Here is a 17,014-nt window from a genome sequence, read left to right as displayed (position 1 = left end):
TGCATTTTAAATTAACTCCAGTTTGTAAGAAGACCCGAAAATAATCATGGCATCTTCACTTAAAGCAGACTGCTTTTAACAAAGGCACACTAACCCAAGGGTAAAAAGTAAATCTCTTCTTGCTCTTAATTTTAAAGTTAAAACTAAAAAAAAAAAAAGAAAGAAAGAAAGAAAGAAAAGAAAAAGAAAATTATCTAATTTTCCAGTTATTAAGCATATCAAAACTCTACAGATCACTATTCAAAAACCCAATACCTCAAAACTGTGTATTTCTAACCTTTTCAAAGTTCTACATAAGACTTCACTTTTAATTTGCTTATCAAATCACTGTACACTGACAGTGGATGCTCTAATCCAGCACAGGAGGAAAACTTAAATGTTGGGAAAGTCCAAATAGGAAGAGTGAGAGGTTTATTTACATGGAGATTTGATCAAAGTGGAGCTGCCAACAAAAGTGCTCATGGACAATAATAGGGCAAAAAGGTCTTCCCCTCTCCACCCCATTCCTCTGGAAAATGTTAACCTAGGGAGAGAAATGGAATATATAAAAATGAAACATGAAACCTCTCTTATTCCTGCCTCTTTTCTAAATTATCTTTATTCCACAGTCCATCTAATCTTCCCTGTCCACTGTGTTTGCTCCTTTCAATCTACTTGTTTTCCTATTTTGCCACTTCCTTTTATTTCAATGTGCCATTCTTCTTGGACTCTTCTCATTTCTCTCCTGCCTTTTTATTTTCCGGTCTTCCTGAACCATCACAATTCCCCTTTGTGCTGGAAGCAAATCATCCCCACCACTAACACATAGGCTTTCCTGCCCTTTTCTGAGTACAGCACCTACATGGAAAGCCCCATTCTTCTGATGCAGTTGCAAAGAAGTAGTTATGATGGGGCATAGGGGTGGAGAGAGGTTTAAAATTTAAATTCAACACCGAAGGAAAAAGAGGTCATTTTGTAGATAACTACAGGGACATTTATACTCTTTACTTTGTAAATTATAAATCACAAGCAATGAGCTAGCATATCTATTGTTTCCCACAGACCTTTCCCTTTTCACATTTGTGTTCTCTACTCAATACGCAGCAGAATTTCAAGATTTTATCACAGCACCAAACTGGAACAAGGTAACATAGCCTGCTACACTGTAGTGTGTTCAGATGGGCAAATTAAATTTAAAATAAATGCCAAAACTGGTCATGGCAGAAAGAATGACCTATAAATATCACATATGCAATACTGACTACGATTGTCGTATTATAACACTGATCCTACAAAACCATAGATTCAACACCCTGCTTCTACATACAGCACTTATATGTAAGGTTCCTAAAGAATCATTCCACAGAAGGAGATCCAGTGACAAATTAATGTCGATGTAACAGCTGGAAAGTCGCCAAAATTCCATCACAAATGCTGAGACTATTTCAGATAGACTATTAATAGAAATGGTTTCTGATTCTACACACTGTGTGGTAGCCAGCTTCTATGATGCACACTCCCCTATCTACCCCACTTCTTGATCATCCTCTCCTGTTATTCACACCACTGTGTAGATGCCTTCCACAAGTATCAACGGATCTAGTAAGCGACTAATAGAATATGACTAAAAGAATGTGGACGTGATGGCCAACAATTTGAGGTACAAGGAAAAACTGTTAAACTTTGAAATTTAGTGGGTTTCCTTCTTAGCTTATCCACCTAGGTAAACTGTTCCCACAGCAAGTAATATGAGTGTTAGCAAAATAAATATGAGAAGTGTTGTTCGCCTAAGTCATCTTCCAAGCAAACCATCTCCCCTCCTTTCTTCCCAACACTTCCAACATCTAGCAAAGTAATTTAGAATAGTCAATGTGTTGAGCAGGTTCAAACACAGAATCAAGCTGGCCTGTCACGCTTCACTCCTCCGCCTCTTATGCTTCACTCCTTAGCTGGACAACAGAGCCCAGCCCAGAGAGGAGGCAGAGAAAAGATGAGGAAGGAGGGCTGAATTTTATTTTTGCCCAGAACTCATCAGGCTTTTTTTATAGGTAGCCAGCCATAGCCAAGAGAATGTTTTTAGAACTGGATGCCCCTCGAAATCCCTTCATACCTCAAGCCTTTGGTACTCATGGTTACTCAACACTGACCCAGACTTCAGGTTGCTTTGCCTCTCAGCACCCCGAGGGGTGTGCTCATAGGCAGGATTCATTCTGCTATCATGATCCACAGGAGACCGTTGTCGTTAGCAGAAAAATGTTATGATTTTTCACCCACACTGTATATAACATTTTTAAAGTATTTAGTAAGTGTCTGAAACTGTATTAAGAGCTCACGACAGCCCTGTGAAATAGGGATTATTAATTACCTCCGTTTTATACATACATGAAGAAAGTGAAGTTTTTGAGATAAACGACCTTGCCTAAAAGCGCACAGCTCACAAGTGGCAGAGCTGGGGCTAAACCTAGATCTTCAAGGTCCCAACTAGTAAGTTACTCTGCTTCTAAGTATGGCACATTTGTGATGGATTCTGACCCAGATAAATTCAGAATTCAACTTAGTTAAATGAGAGAATAACAAAAGTTTCGACTTGACAAAATAAAGGTAAGAAAGCAAAAAGGCAGAGAAAATGACGGATTAACAGGGTTAAGTACTACATGTGGCAGAAACAAATCAAAATTCTGCCCTCAATCTTCAGGTGAACATTCATTTTGAAAGAAAATACAAAAAAAATTTTCACATGTTGTATGTTTTCATATGTCAGTGAAAAATGTGAAGCTTCAAATATGATTTGATGAGTTAAAACTTCTTAAACTGACATGACAAAAATGTCTCATCCTGTCTGTTCAAAGAATCATGTAGTTAACATCTTTAATGCATTCCAGATTGCAACAAAAAAATAGGGAGAAAGGGCAAAAGGCAAAAAGATAGGATAGGTGAAGTAACTTGACAGACAACTACACTCTACTCATTAGCAATAATTTGGGCCACCATGGTTTCCTCTGCAGATACGCCCGTGTACCAGTAAAGTCGACAACTCTGTAATCAGCAGCAGCAGCAGCAGCAGCATACTGAGATGTTACAGAAAGAGTTATTCATAGTTTGACTTCTCCAGCTCTGGCCCTCAGAGGGGAATGCCCAAGTCAGAAGGCAGCACACTCCTTCCAAAAACAGACTTCTGTCCCCAAGCCTGTCTCCTTTCCCATCCCACACTTAGTCAGTGGTTACAAGGTCTGAAGTTACTCAGAGGCCTCCAAGACTGGGGATGCATCAGGCAGCCCAAGTTTGAAATGGAAATGAGAGTGTTAATTGCTCAGTTTCTTACCAGAAAGAACATCTCTTGCATTTTGATCCTGGGGTCTGCATTATTGTTTTAAAAAATAAACGTTATTTGGACTAGTCTCACTTTTCACACTGTACTTGGCAGAAAGATGGGTGAATTCCACTGACCTGAGCTCATTTTTAATTTTTTTCATATTTTCTTAATATTTTTTTCCATGCTTAGGATTCACCCGCAGCTGTAGACAGGTGAAAACACAGGATTTATGATCACCAGACTTGAGAGATAAAGCAATAGTAAAAATCCCATTAGAAACTGTACATTTTCAAATGCAGTGAGGAAGGCACACACTCCAGAAGAACCCTGCCCCCTCCATAACCAAACTCTCTTCCAGAACACCCTGTCCGAGGAAGCCTAGCAGGATATACACTCATGAACTAGGAAAAAAAAAAAAAAAAATACAAGTGAAAGAAGAGACAAGTCCCTCGTGTAGTGTGAAAGCCCCACTAAATATCTTATTTTAAGCAGAAAAGCACAGTGGTTTCTCTTACAGGGAGCCAAGACCAAAAGAGATTCCAAAAGAAAACCTGCCTTGACTCCCAACATTCCAGACCTTATTAACAGTAGTAGGCTCGTCCTTCCAAACAAAGGAAACCAGTCAGCCCTGCTCAGGTGGAGCGGCCACTTCCGCCCAGAGTCCACACCGTCCAACAACAAGACCCACAACTGTTCACAATCTCGGACCCCTAGAGGAAAATGCCCTCCCCGGCCTCACTACAGTAATATCTGCAGAATGAATACACTTACATGGTAATTTTCAGTAGATAATGAAGTCAGATTCCAGTTTCTGAGCAATGATAGCAAAATATAGAAGAGAAAAATAATGTCAGGGAGGATCTTCCAGGAAGGAATTAGAATATAAAAACCTGGTAATAAGGAATACTGCTTGGGTCAGAAGGCAATTTGTAATCTCTGGAAAAAGCACAAGAATAATGCTTTTGTCACCAGCTTTCAGTGTTATTTACAATCAGAAATGATGATTGTATGTGGTGGAATTTCATCTAAAGTGTAACAGAATCTTTGGATTGTCAACAATTCCAAAGGTCAAATGCCAAGAGTATGCTGTATCCTCATTTCTTCTATATTTGGAATTCTTACCATGTTGTCTAAATTTTTCCCACATGGTGCTGTAAGTTCTAGAGGCCTTCATATCAGCTGCTACCTGTATGTTAGCACCACAAAAGGGACTCTCCCACCACCAGTGAATCCTCACCAAAGATATTATTTTTCACTCTAGCTTCCCATAATCCTTTCTAAAGCAGCTCTTTCTAAAGCAGATAATCTTGCTCTCCTTTCTATAGATATATGATAAAGAGACTACAACTCTAGTTGAAAATTGGAGAATTTCAGTTACAAACCTGTATAATTCTACTGGGTAACTTCCTTCCTTAATATCATTGCTTTGGTTTTTACCAAGGATAAAATAGAAGGAATAAAACTTCTCTCTAACTCAAGGAAGAGCAACAAAAACATCTTTAGCCTCTGTGATGAATGCAATAGGACAATTTTAACTGGGTATTGGCCACAGAACAGAATCCTGGCCTAACACTTGCACAACAATCTGCACACAAAGACAGAATTTTCCATTCCTGTCCCTGAACAACTATGGATTTGGTGCCCAAGGACTGATCTAAAATCAAATGTTGGAAAAGGGGAAAAAGAAAAAAAAAAAAACTGAACAAATTCTTAAAGTATTTTTCCCTAAATAACCTGCATTATAATGCCTTGGGAGACAAGCAGGATTCACAGAGAAGGTGATATTTGAGCTAGTTCTTGAAGAAATGAGTTGCAGTTTGCTGTCCCTCTGTAGAGGGACCAGAAAGACAAGCCAAGAAGGGAGAATGAGGCACACATAGAATGGGACAAAACTCTGGGCGTCCGGTGGAAAAACCTGAATGAAGTACCACAGGAGGCCAGCAAGTCCATGTTACGCAGTTTAGACTTTATTCTCTAGACAATGCAGACTACCATGAAGTCTCCTTAACAAGGGAAATGGCATGTTTGGAGGTGAGGTAACTACAGCTATAATACCAAGTATGGGATGGGGAGGAAAATGGATATAATCACACATCTTTAAACATTAGGTGGTCCTCTAAAAGGTCTATTAAGGATCACACTGAGCAAAGGGAATCACAACTTGAGCTTGTTAAGAAATGCATGAGACACCAAAGACAGGATCCATGATAAAGGATGCTCTAAGAGAGTACCCAGAGTGCTCGCTCACTCAGAGCTGAGGCAATGAGAAGATAGGTAAAATCTGGCACCTGGCTAGATTTCTGCTCCAGTAGCAACCCCTCCCAGAAAGTCTTAATGTGACTTTCAGTGGGAGTGATCCAGGAGTGCAGGATTTAGCTTTCAAAATGTAAGGGGGGTTTGTGTTTAGGTAGAAGGAAGCCATTTCTGGCTTGTAAGGGAAGGGCATGAAGGGCAGAGGGAAAGCCATCAGACGGGAGAGTAGAGAAATATCTATTTTGAGAAAGGGATCACTTAGACGAGAGCCAACCTGAAGATTACAGGAAGGAGACAATAAGAATGTTCCTGTAACGAGGGTGACCATTATACCTAGGTGTTAAGAACTGAACTAGGCTATTTTTAATAATTAATAATGGAATTAAAATATTCATTTTACAGATGAAGATACAGAGATGCAGGGAATACTAAAAGCAAATAGTTAGCGAGTGACAAGGTCCAATGTCTGATACCAAAGCCCCAACTGTCCTCCACCCACATCACACCATTAACTCCAAAGTAATGCAAGGAAAAAGGAATCCCACATTTCTCTTGGGGCAGCGTGGGAGTCTGTCTTGTCTAGGTTGTTTTCCTGAAGGTAACAGTAAATGAAAGGAGGGGCTGACTGCAGAGCAGCATCTTTGAGCAATACAGCAAATTGTTCTAGAAGAGGAAATGGTACAATAGTTACATGTTCAAATAGAAGGCCTGTTCTGGAAAACAAAGCAATTAAGAATACAGGATTCATTCTGCAAATATTTACTGAGTAGCTACTATAAGCCAGGTATAATTCTAGCAGGTAGGGAGAAAATGGCTAAACAAAGTTCCCACGTCATACCGGGAACAACTTTACGAACCACACCTTCTGAAACATCCTTAATGTCAGACAGTAGTTCTCTTGGCTGACCATCATTCTCAGAGGAAGTTTGATTTAAAAACAAACAAAAAAACATGAACTTAGGTGAAAAGATTCTGATGTTAGTAGCTCTGAAAAGAGGTTTTGGGATCTGTATTTTTTGAAGTTCCACCAGTGTTTCTGAAGTACAGTCAATTGAGAGAACCAGGATGCAAGAGAATACTTAATTTCTCCATATTTTTAAAATATTTAATTGTCTAGATTAAAATAAGTAGTTTGCTCCTTTACATGTACTTACTTTTATCACAGGATCAAAGTACAAATGTAAAGTTTGACCCTTTTTGCTTAACATTTGTCTTTTATAAGTGGTAAGAAGGTAATTAACTCAAGTAGATTCTCTCTGAAGCTAGGGGATTCTGAGGATAAAAGGTTGGCCTCCTCTGGAAATGCAGACATCTTAACCAAAGTAGAATGCAGAAAAATACCACAAGCCACATGCCATAGTTAAGTATATGTCCTATTCTTGTGCAAACCATATATGAATGTAAATAGATCAATCATACTAGTTTTAGGTACAGTTTATATTAATCAGATGGCATCATTAACTTGGGAATTATGTAAGGAACTTGTTTCCTGGGTATACTAGTCAGCTGCCGTAAATTCAAGTAAAAAGATACACTGGGAGAATGCCCCCATCCACAAGAAGGCAGAAAGAATCCTTTTGGGAACTCTTAGCCAAGAACCACATCCTGAGGCAGGCAAGACTGAAACATCATGCGCAACATAGTAGGACGACATGAATAAGCAGTACTTTTTTTCACCTGCTCCACCTGATTCATGTTTCCTCTTTGCCTTGACAAACAAGCGGCTCAAAGCCAAATATCTGGCCTACAACAAGCAATTCCATCTAGAGGTTCCTTTTCATGTACAGCCTTACTAATATCTTATTTGTCCTCAGTTTCCTCAGATATTTATTTCATAGACTATTTTAGAGCAGTTTTAGGTTCAAAGCAAAATTGAACAGAAGTACACAGAGTGCTCATATATACCCCATCATCATATACACACAACCTACCCCACCTATCAAAACTCCACACCAGAGTGGTACGTTTGTTACAAAGTCATAGTTTATATTAGGGCACATGTAGCTCTTGATGTTATACGTTCTATGGGTTTTGACAAATGTACAAAAACATGTAACCACTACAATAACATAGAGGGTAATCTCACTGCCCTAATCCCTAGAAACTATGAATCTGCTCACTGCTTCCCTAGTTTTGTCTTTCCCTATCATATACAATAGGTAACCTTTTCAAGACTGGCCACTTTCACTGAGTTATATGCATTTATGGTGCTTCCCTATCTTCTCATGGTTTTGACAGCTCACTTCTTTTGACTGCTGAGTAGTACTCCATTGTCTGGGTGTATCACAATTTATTTATCCAGTCACTTACTGAAGGACATCTTGGCTGCTTCTAAGTTTTGGCAATTATGAATCAAACTGCTATAAAAACTTGTGTGCAATTTTCTGTCAGGACATAAATTTTCAATTAATTTAGAGAAATAGATACTTACTTTTTATCCATACACGTAAATCCCCTCAGATTCTTATTGAAATGAGCTAGATACACAAAATAATATTTCACCTAATTATTTATTTCATGACTAAACCCATATGGAGAGCAGCACTTTGATTTTTAAAAAGCAAATAATATGATGAGAAAAGGAAAAACAGACCAAGTTCAAACTAAAGCTGAAATAAAAAGATATTTCCCAGCCCTTTTTATTGTGAAACATACACTTCCAGAAGCCCACAGCAAAACTGACCTTGCTGTTAACCAACACAGTAACGTGTTTTCTACACAACAGCAAAGAGCTTAAGGTGCTCAAAATAACTGTACTCCCTCAGAATGTAAAACGCCAAAATGCTTGCAAACATGTATTTAAGCAAATATTGCAATGCAAATTTCATTTCCTCTCTTATAGCTATGAGAATATTAAAATACTGAGCAGCTTACATTTAGAAATATGTGCTGTGAAATAACTGCAGATATAAGAAGGTCTTTACTTTTGCCATAGTTAATCCATGACTACATTAATTTTAGGTGCTAACATTAGCCCCTTACAGTTACTCAAATTTATTTTATCTGCTTCTATATGTGTCTATGTCATTTTCATCTTTCTTGAATCTTTTTCAGTGCAAGGTAAAAATTATCAAAGAATAAATTTAGTAATCAAGGTAGTTCAAACCTCATAAGCTCTCTACAGTTTATACATTCTTTTTCTCTTTTCTATGAACTAAAGTCCTCCTTAGGAAAACCTATTTCTAATTTTTGTGTGTGTCAATTTTCTTATGTGCCATGGTTAAAAATTATAACATCACTAGTAAACTAATTTCAAACTTAGACATTATAGTATCATTTGACTACAAATCATTCTATGTGGCAGATAGCACTTTGCCTTAAGAGCTACTTAATGACCTCTTGAAGCTTGGGTCTCAATTATATACTTGTTCATGTTTTAATAATTATGACATATTATAAGGATAATGTATAAATCTTGGAAAATTAAGGAAAGAATAAAGAACAAAATTAAAAGAACTTGCAATACATTACACTCAGAAAAATTACTGTTTACTTTTCAGTATCTTACTATTCCTCTTTTTCATGCTACAATTCTCTCATATAAATATATGGGGGTGAATGCTGATGCCAATGTCTGGTTTTACCTAATTTTCCTCTGCTCTGATATAGGCCAGTTTTCCCTACACAATCAAACATACATAATTTAATTCCCTTTTTCAATTGCATACATATTCTTACATACATAGTCTCTGTTTTTATCTGGATATGGTCCAAAAGGGGGTATATTTTTAATGAGTGTTATAAGCAGTTCTTATCCTGTCTTTTATAGTTATTCATTGTCTTTATTTATTTACATCCATAAACTCACTTAGCTTATCAAAATGTTACCTTCGTTTGCTTCACTTAAGTCAGTCTTTTATGTATGCCTATATAAAAAGCCTCTGTTTTTAACTCCTGTGGCATCAAAATAGGTTTTCTCCAAATCTTACCTAAAAACTTTAAAGTACATATACCTCTTCCACAAATTAATTGATCTCCACCCATAAGATCAATCTCCAAAAATCACATGCCCTTTAAAGTGGATGTTTGTCTATATGTGGTGACCCTAATTCTTCCATCTCATTCTTGGTCTATAAATACTTCATTCAGGATGCCAAAGGTGGCATTAAACAATGACTGAAACTAAACATACATAAACACACACACACACACACGTTAAGCAATGATAAATTTCAATATAGCATGAAAGTAATCATATCTGGCTTTCCGAGGTGGAATTGTTTGAGATTTAAACTAAACCTTATACTTCTCAGAAAGACTGTTTTACTTTGGATCTCTTCCACATCTATCTACTTACAGTGAAACATCTGAAGGAGGCTGATGTGAAAACACTTTCAGACACTTGTCACTGGGATTAAGTAGACCGTCATCTGGCATATGTCACCAAAAAATAGTATTTCTGCCATGAAGTGTTAATAAAAGATGATGCAATATTCCAGCCTCACTAAGAAAATGATCAGAGGTCTACCCAATCATTCCTAGTAGAAAGACTAACGTAGTATTTCTTATGTAAAAATATATTTCTTTTAGGCTGACCTTGTCTCAGTAATTCACTCCTTAGGGTAAACATCTTTGTGCCTTACCTTGCAAGTCTGAGTCATTTGACTTCGGGCTGCTTCTTGCTCGCCGCTCTGTTTTCTTAATCCCCGGCCCGCCGCCACTGCCGCCGCCTCCGCTGCTGCCGCCGCCGCCGCCGCTGTGGCCTTTCCCGTAGCCGTTGTACACGGTGGTGCAGTTGCTCTTATAGATGGAAGACGGCGGGCTGTTGAGGCGATTCTGGCGGTCGATCTGGCGGTCTTTCAGTTTTTTGTGAGGAGGCTTGCTGTACTGGTCTTCTCGGGTGATGTAGCTTGACATTCCATAGAGTGGTATAATTTCTAAAATGGGTGATTATGACAAATACAAGCTCAGTGTACATTTTCAATAATAATTAAATGGTTAAATGATCTGACTTCTAAAGAAAGGAGTTAAAATATTACTAAATACAGTATACACATATTTTTAAGAAAACAACATACATGATATACACATGTATTCCCACTACATGTATTAAAATATTCCCATTCGTTTCTCATCAATCAAGGAAAAAAATTACTCAATAAAATCCATACTGTGGATTCAGAAATGTTCCAGAAATTATGAAAAATACTGAAGAAGACAAGATTATTGTCCACAAAGAATTCATATTCTGGTTAAATTTATAAGTTTGATTTTGCCTGTCAAGATGTTTCTTCCTTAGTTGCGATATCCAAAAATTTGGAATAAACAAAATGTCCCCTAAAATGTTTACACAGAATCAAAATACTTAAAAGTATACTAACCCTTGTAGACAGAATAGTATTTTTATTGAAGACTATACAGCAATGAGAAGTTATGAGGAGTTATTTGTGGTAAAAGAGCCAACATTTGAACAAAACTTACTAAAATGGTGATGAGAAATTTCCATTGAAAATAATCAATGCTCACAGAATCAGAGAAAACACTCAAGGAGAAATTTTAGGGGTAAACATAAGCTATCTCTGCAACCTGGTGCCAAACACATTAAGCTGTGGTTTCAAACTTCAATGTTGGAGTAATAAGGAGGCAAGACAAACTAACAAAATGTCACTTGGCTTCACTCCATGCATAGTGATAATTTACAGGGAGCCTGTAAAATATCTCATGATCTGAGGGGAGTGGCGGGGGAAATGTTTTAAATTTATATTTTAAATCAATTTAAGATTATACTTAAACATAGATAAAAATGTAATATATAACAAAGAGATCAGATCCTTACATGTTCATAAGGAAAAAGGGTCCCACATGGACAAGGTGACCATATAAACTACCATCCAAACCTGAATACTCCTGAGAGTGAAAAGGGGGCTCTCTGGTCATGAGACCTCAACCAAGGCTGTCCTAGGCACACCAGGAATGTATGGTCACCCTAGGTAACTGAACAACTGATGTTTCCACTGTTCAATGGTAAAGCTTCACTTTTCATTTTCTTTCTGTTCACACAGCGTAAGGAAAATATTTAAAAAGCAAATCTTCACAAGATAACCAATTTGTACCATGTAATGTTAAGAAATACAACCTTATTCAAAGGGCATATATCCAAATAAATTATGTTCAAATATGCAAAAAGGATAAATATTTAAAATACCACAATGCATTACACTTGAGATTTAAAATATTCACCCTAGACATTTATATAAAAACATTTCAAAACATGTCAAGAAATTTTTAAGTGGTTATGGTTTGAGAAATTAAATATTTAAATTTCTTTTAGGTATGCACACTGAGAACTAAGGTAAGAACATATTGGTGGCTTTTTTTTTTTTTTAACAAAAGCAAAGGGATTTTGTTTTACTGCTTTCTCTAATTTGAAATCAATGAAGGCACTGTTATTGTACATTATTGCTGTTATTTTAATGAAATTAAACCAAAATACCCTATGCAATGAAGGTACAATAACTTTTTTTGCTTAATTTTAATGGTGATTTAAATCAGACTATTGTCTAAAACTGCAAAGCATACCATTTACAAAACAGTAAAAACGTGGCATCCTACCAAGAGACTGCTATGATAGGGCTGTTCACTCTTTAACCAGCAAAGAATCAGTAGCCAAGGCTTTTCCTGCAATGTCACTAAGCTCAGACACAACCAGAAAACTCTGACAAATACTTAAATATTTAATGTATATTGTGTCACAGCACTACTTTTTTTTAAATTACAGTTAATCAGCTATTTTTTTTTTTAAGTTTTATTCAAACATTTTCATGGAATATGCCCACTTATCTGATGTTTCGGCATGCTATGTCACTAGACAAGATTACATGAATAGAAGTTATTGATGCCTCTATGAAATAAAATTACTTCTTTCATTTTTTGCTATCATCTCTCTGTACCTCTATTATGATAGCACCTGATTCTTGTGAATTATACTAAATTTCTTTCTAACTGCTAAAACCTATCAATCGAAATCTAACCTTAAGTTACAACAGGATATTTCACTTGAAATACCCATCTCAAATGTTTCTTTTGTTAATGAGAAACAAAATGTGAGATGAATATACAGGGGGAAATATGTGTGTGTAACCCGACAGACAAAGTGCAGCGGTAACTTACTCTAAGACTCTATGGTATGACAGGTATTTCTCATACAATTTATCTGAACCAACATAATAAATATTTGAAGTAATAAAATGCTTCAATTCATACCCAGACTCAGAGGATAAGCACTTTGCAAAGTCCTAAACATTAAAGTCTGATTTTTACCCTCACTTATCTGGTTTCTTAGTATCCATTTTGATAGAAAAGGGCTTTAGACTAAACCAATACCAAGGCCAAAACTAAGAAATCATACTGTCAGTATCTCTGAGACTCTTTTTCATTTCAAGGTAAGTATCTGCCTAACAACCAGTGAAATTTTGGCTGCACTAATGGCTATTCTTAAACTAAAGACAGGGTTTAGGAGGACCGCATCAGATCCTGAGTTCTGCCAAGATGGAAACATAGAGCATCCAGGAAACCCAAAGCTTACTAAGACCTCATAGTCTTCTATCACTGGAAATGGTGGCACAAAACACTTGTTGAATTTCCCTTCTACTGTTGGATTGTATGGATGTCTAAGAAACAATGTGTTGCAGTTCTGCCTCAGGCCACTCACATAAATATATGTTAACAGGACACAGGAACAAATGATGGATTCATTGCTTCTTTTCTAAAATAACAAGTGGTATCCTACTCTGCTTTTTGAGATCGGGGATGGAACTTGGGATAATATAAAGAAAAAGCTACAACCCCAAAGTAATTTTTGCAAGACACGAACCAGGACAAAAAAAGACTAGAAATTTCCCATGAGCTAAACAAACCATCTTCTACCACGTTTAATCCAGAAGAAATAAAGGGCTCTCCCGTTTTCTTAAGCTACTTAAGGTGTTGTAATCAGTTTCAACAGCTGTCGGTGCCAGCAATAACCTACTCACCTTGCTCACCGTATAATGTAGGGGGAAGATGATGCTGAGGAAAAAACTGAGGCGGCATATCTCCAGGTCCAGTAACAGGGGGGTAGTAAGCCGTGTGTGAATTATGAATAAAATGAGGGTGGTGAGTCAAGTAGGGGGGTAGATGATGGGTTGGAGACATGGCTGAGGGGTAGCTTGGGGGATAACACTCAGGAGACTGGGGTGTGACGACCACCCGGCGGACTCCAGTATTATCTTCGATCACCTAAAGAAAACAGCAAAGAGTGTAGTATGTATTATTAGCCAACATCTTGTGAATATATACAGTATTTAATTACTTTCCCCTTAATTTTAATTTTCTCTCCTCCATTGGAAAAAAAAGTAGTGCATGTTGAATTTTGGTTCTGTAGTTCAACCAGTCAAATTAGTTCTAGAAGTAATAACATTAAATTATTAAAATGTATGAAATTTTCATTAACTGCCTAATTCTGATTAACGTGAAACTTTTTGGAGGTTTCAAAAAACTTGATAATAATTCTTCTTTGTCTCATAAATATTTCACAGATGGCCTTCTTCTAAGACTTGGAAAAGACTTGGAAGAAGACTTCTGAAGACTTCATCCAAGACAAGTGAATTTAATGTGTGCTTAAGCTGATTTTAACAATGACTTTGAATGTAACTGTCAGTTCAAGTGGTTTTTCCAGAAGGAAGACAGTTTCTGGGGCACCTAAGTGTGCTTCACAGAGCTGAGCTTCCAGATCTGCCTGCTCCTCCATCAGTGCGCTCAGCTCCATTATCATGAGGCCTTTAGGAAACCAAGGGAACATTAACTTCAGAAGCCATAAAAGTATCAAAAGGTCATTTAATCTGGGACCAAGGATGTAAATGAAATGAGGGGATTCCAACCAATGAAAACCTTGAGCAATCCTAAATCAAAATGGACACCTCTGTCCCCACCCTGATGATGTGCTGAGTGCTGTGAAGGGAGACACTAGGATGTGGAACCTGTTATAAAGCAGAGTGAGTGTGAATCGACATTCTATCCATGCTTTCTTCAAATGTTTTTCAATTTACCCAAGGAAGATATTTAATTAAAAAAGTAAAATACCCATATTTATTGCCTTTGTGGCCAACTTCATGCTACCTGCTCCAAGAGCAAACAATTTTGTTGAGACACAAGAAATAACTAATATACCAGATCCCATAATCAAAAGGGAATGTGGTAGAGTACAGAGAAGAACAGCATGGAATGACAAAATCAGGAGGGCTTCGGGGACCTCAAAAGTGGTAAGGCTGGGAAAGCTGAGACAATGGCCCCTGGGTCAAGACCCTGCAAAGAAGGAGACAGCTAGGGCATAAGAGTAATCTTGGAAGCCAGAACCAGGCTGCCCAAGAGACCAGCTGGTCTAACCAAGTATTTAAGGCACTCAGATGCAAACAAGATAGAAAGTTTTGTTTTTAAAAACAAACAAACAAAAAACACTAAAAATTAAATTTGTATGTTTAAATGCATTTCTCATTATACCTCAGGATCCTGATTATAGGCCAAAATGAAATGACTTAATGCTAGCTAGAACATTAATAATATTAAAAACAATTTATCTTAAGCTTTGTTTTTTAAAATATTGCTTGATCCAAAATGGCAAGTTTATCAATGTTAGTATGTGCTTTGGTGTACAAGACAGGTTTAGTTTGAATTAATACTCATTCATCTTTATGTTAAGAAGACAAAAATATTTGTTTATTAATGAACCAATTAACATAACTATCAGCATTAACTACTATGTTAATTGTTCATAAATAAAGCAATACTAACTCTGGGAAATTAAGATTTTGAGTCATACTCTCTGATAAAGCTCAAAACATGTCTTTTTATGTATTCTTTAATAAATGTAACCTCTTCTGGACCTTGGCACGCTAATCACATTAACCTCATTTTTGAACACATGGTTGCCAACTAACCAGTAATGTGAAATGGTGCTTAAACTATGATATTGGAAATTCTAATGCATGTGCTACCATTATCATCAAAGCATCTTCTATATTGTATGAATGCAAAGCATAAATATATTTTGTAGCACACTTGTACAATTTTAATAAAAATATGGATTTTTCTTAACATTTGATATAAAATGTACCATTCTATAGTGTCTTCTATCCCCGCCACTCTGCAACTGGCTACTAAGAAAAAGTTAAGTAAAATACTCCTGATATTCCTCTTTCATAGAAACTTCATTCAATCCTGTGATAGATACTGGAAGGTCCACAGAAGCAAAATGTTTGTTTTCTAGAACAAACATTTTAGGTCAACCAGCCACACGAACTTGACCGATGTAATAAAACAGAAGAGGGCTCTCACTAAATGTGAACAACTCTTTGGGCTTGTAATGAAAAGAAATTACTCATTTTACCATATAATTTCTAGCTTATTAAAACAAAGCACGTTTTTAAGAAGTTGGGCAAAAAGCACAAAGATAAGAATGTTAGTTAAGGGAGGGGAAGGAACAAAAGAGATAAAGAGCTGAAATGTTATCTTTTACTATTATATTTTGTAAGAAAAAGTATTTCTACTACTTTAAGACTAAATCTAAAATATAAATTACCATTCACCAAAAAAGATTTCCAGTTAGAAAAAAACTTTTTGAAACCACAAATTGCTTACATAAAAATTGTCTGACAGCCCCATTTTTAATTATTTTAAATTATTCTGTGATATCTGTGAAAGACATTTATATACATGTACATGTATAATGGGATACTTTCAGAAACCTGCTCCCTTACCAATCAAGGGATACTTTATCCCTAAAACTATTTTTAAGAAATGAAATATTAATTCTGAAATAATCAGAAACAAAATCATGTGCTGAGTAATTTATTTTGTTTATTGTTCTTCCATAACACAAGTCACATATATTTTAATTATCAAATTCAGTTCTGATCCATGTCTAAGGAAATTATGCCTATGTTCCCCAAAGAATAAGTCTGAGGAGCAATAATAGTGCACAAAATAATAAGCAACTGAGAAAATGGTGACAATAACATTCTTTAGTTTAAAAAATAAAGTTCATAAAGAAATATATTACTGTAGCAGAAGAATTTAGAAATCAGAGTTCAGTCCAAAAATCCTCAGGCAATAAAATTGCCTTCAATCTTCACAAATAACCATGGAAAAGACAGATTCATTTCCTTTTGGGGTGAATGAAATTAAGACAATGTCCAGAGGGAGACAAATCCACCTATATTCAATTCAGCAATTATTTCCTGAAACATACTATGAGCTAAACACTGGCTATTCAAAGGTGAGGGGAATAGGTGCTGAACAGTAAGTAAGATTAACCTAAATAGCCTAAGAATAATATAAAAAGAAAAATCAGACTAAACCTTAGTAAGTGCTACTCAGAAATAAGAACAAAGTATTGTTTTTTCTAGATTTTTGTCTAGCTCTACAGGATGGTCACTCACATATCTTCTCCAGAGCTCAGACCCTTGGAAAAGATCATTGTGCTAGGTTCTCAGGTTG

General features: G+C 36.5%; 1 protein-coding gene across 2 annotated transcripts in view; it reads right to left on the bottom strand.

The window, feature by feature from the left end:
* Window positions 1-17,014, bottom strand: part of FNDC3B (fibronectin type III domain containing 3B) — a 299,021-nt gene that overhangs the window by 114,175 nt on the left and 167,832 nt on the right. For both annotated transcript variants that reach the window (XM_016155721.2, XM_016155639.2), the window contains exons 5-6: window positions 13,516-13,759; window positions 10,129-10,422 (exon numbers count right to left, since the gene is read on the bottom strand). In XM_016155721.2, the coding sequence (XP_016011207.2) occupies window positions 10,129-10,422; window positions 13,516-13,759 (538 nt within the window). The remainder of the gene's footprint in view (window positions 1-10,128; window positions 10,423-13,515; window positions 13,760-17,014) is intronic.

Source organism: Rousettus aegyptiacus, unplaced genomic scaffold (assembly GCF_014176215.1).
Source record: "Rousettus aegyptiacus isolate mRouAeg1 unplaced genomic scaffold, mRouAeg1.p scaffold_m13_p_4, whole genome shotgun sequence".
NCBI classification, from domain to species: Eukaryota; Metazoa; Chordata; class Mammalia; order Chiroptera; family Pteropodidae; genus Rousettus; species Rousettus aegyptiacus.
This window is presented reverse-complemented; position numbering and strand designations above follow the sequence as displayed.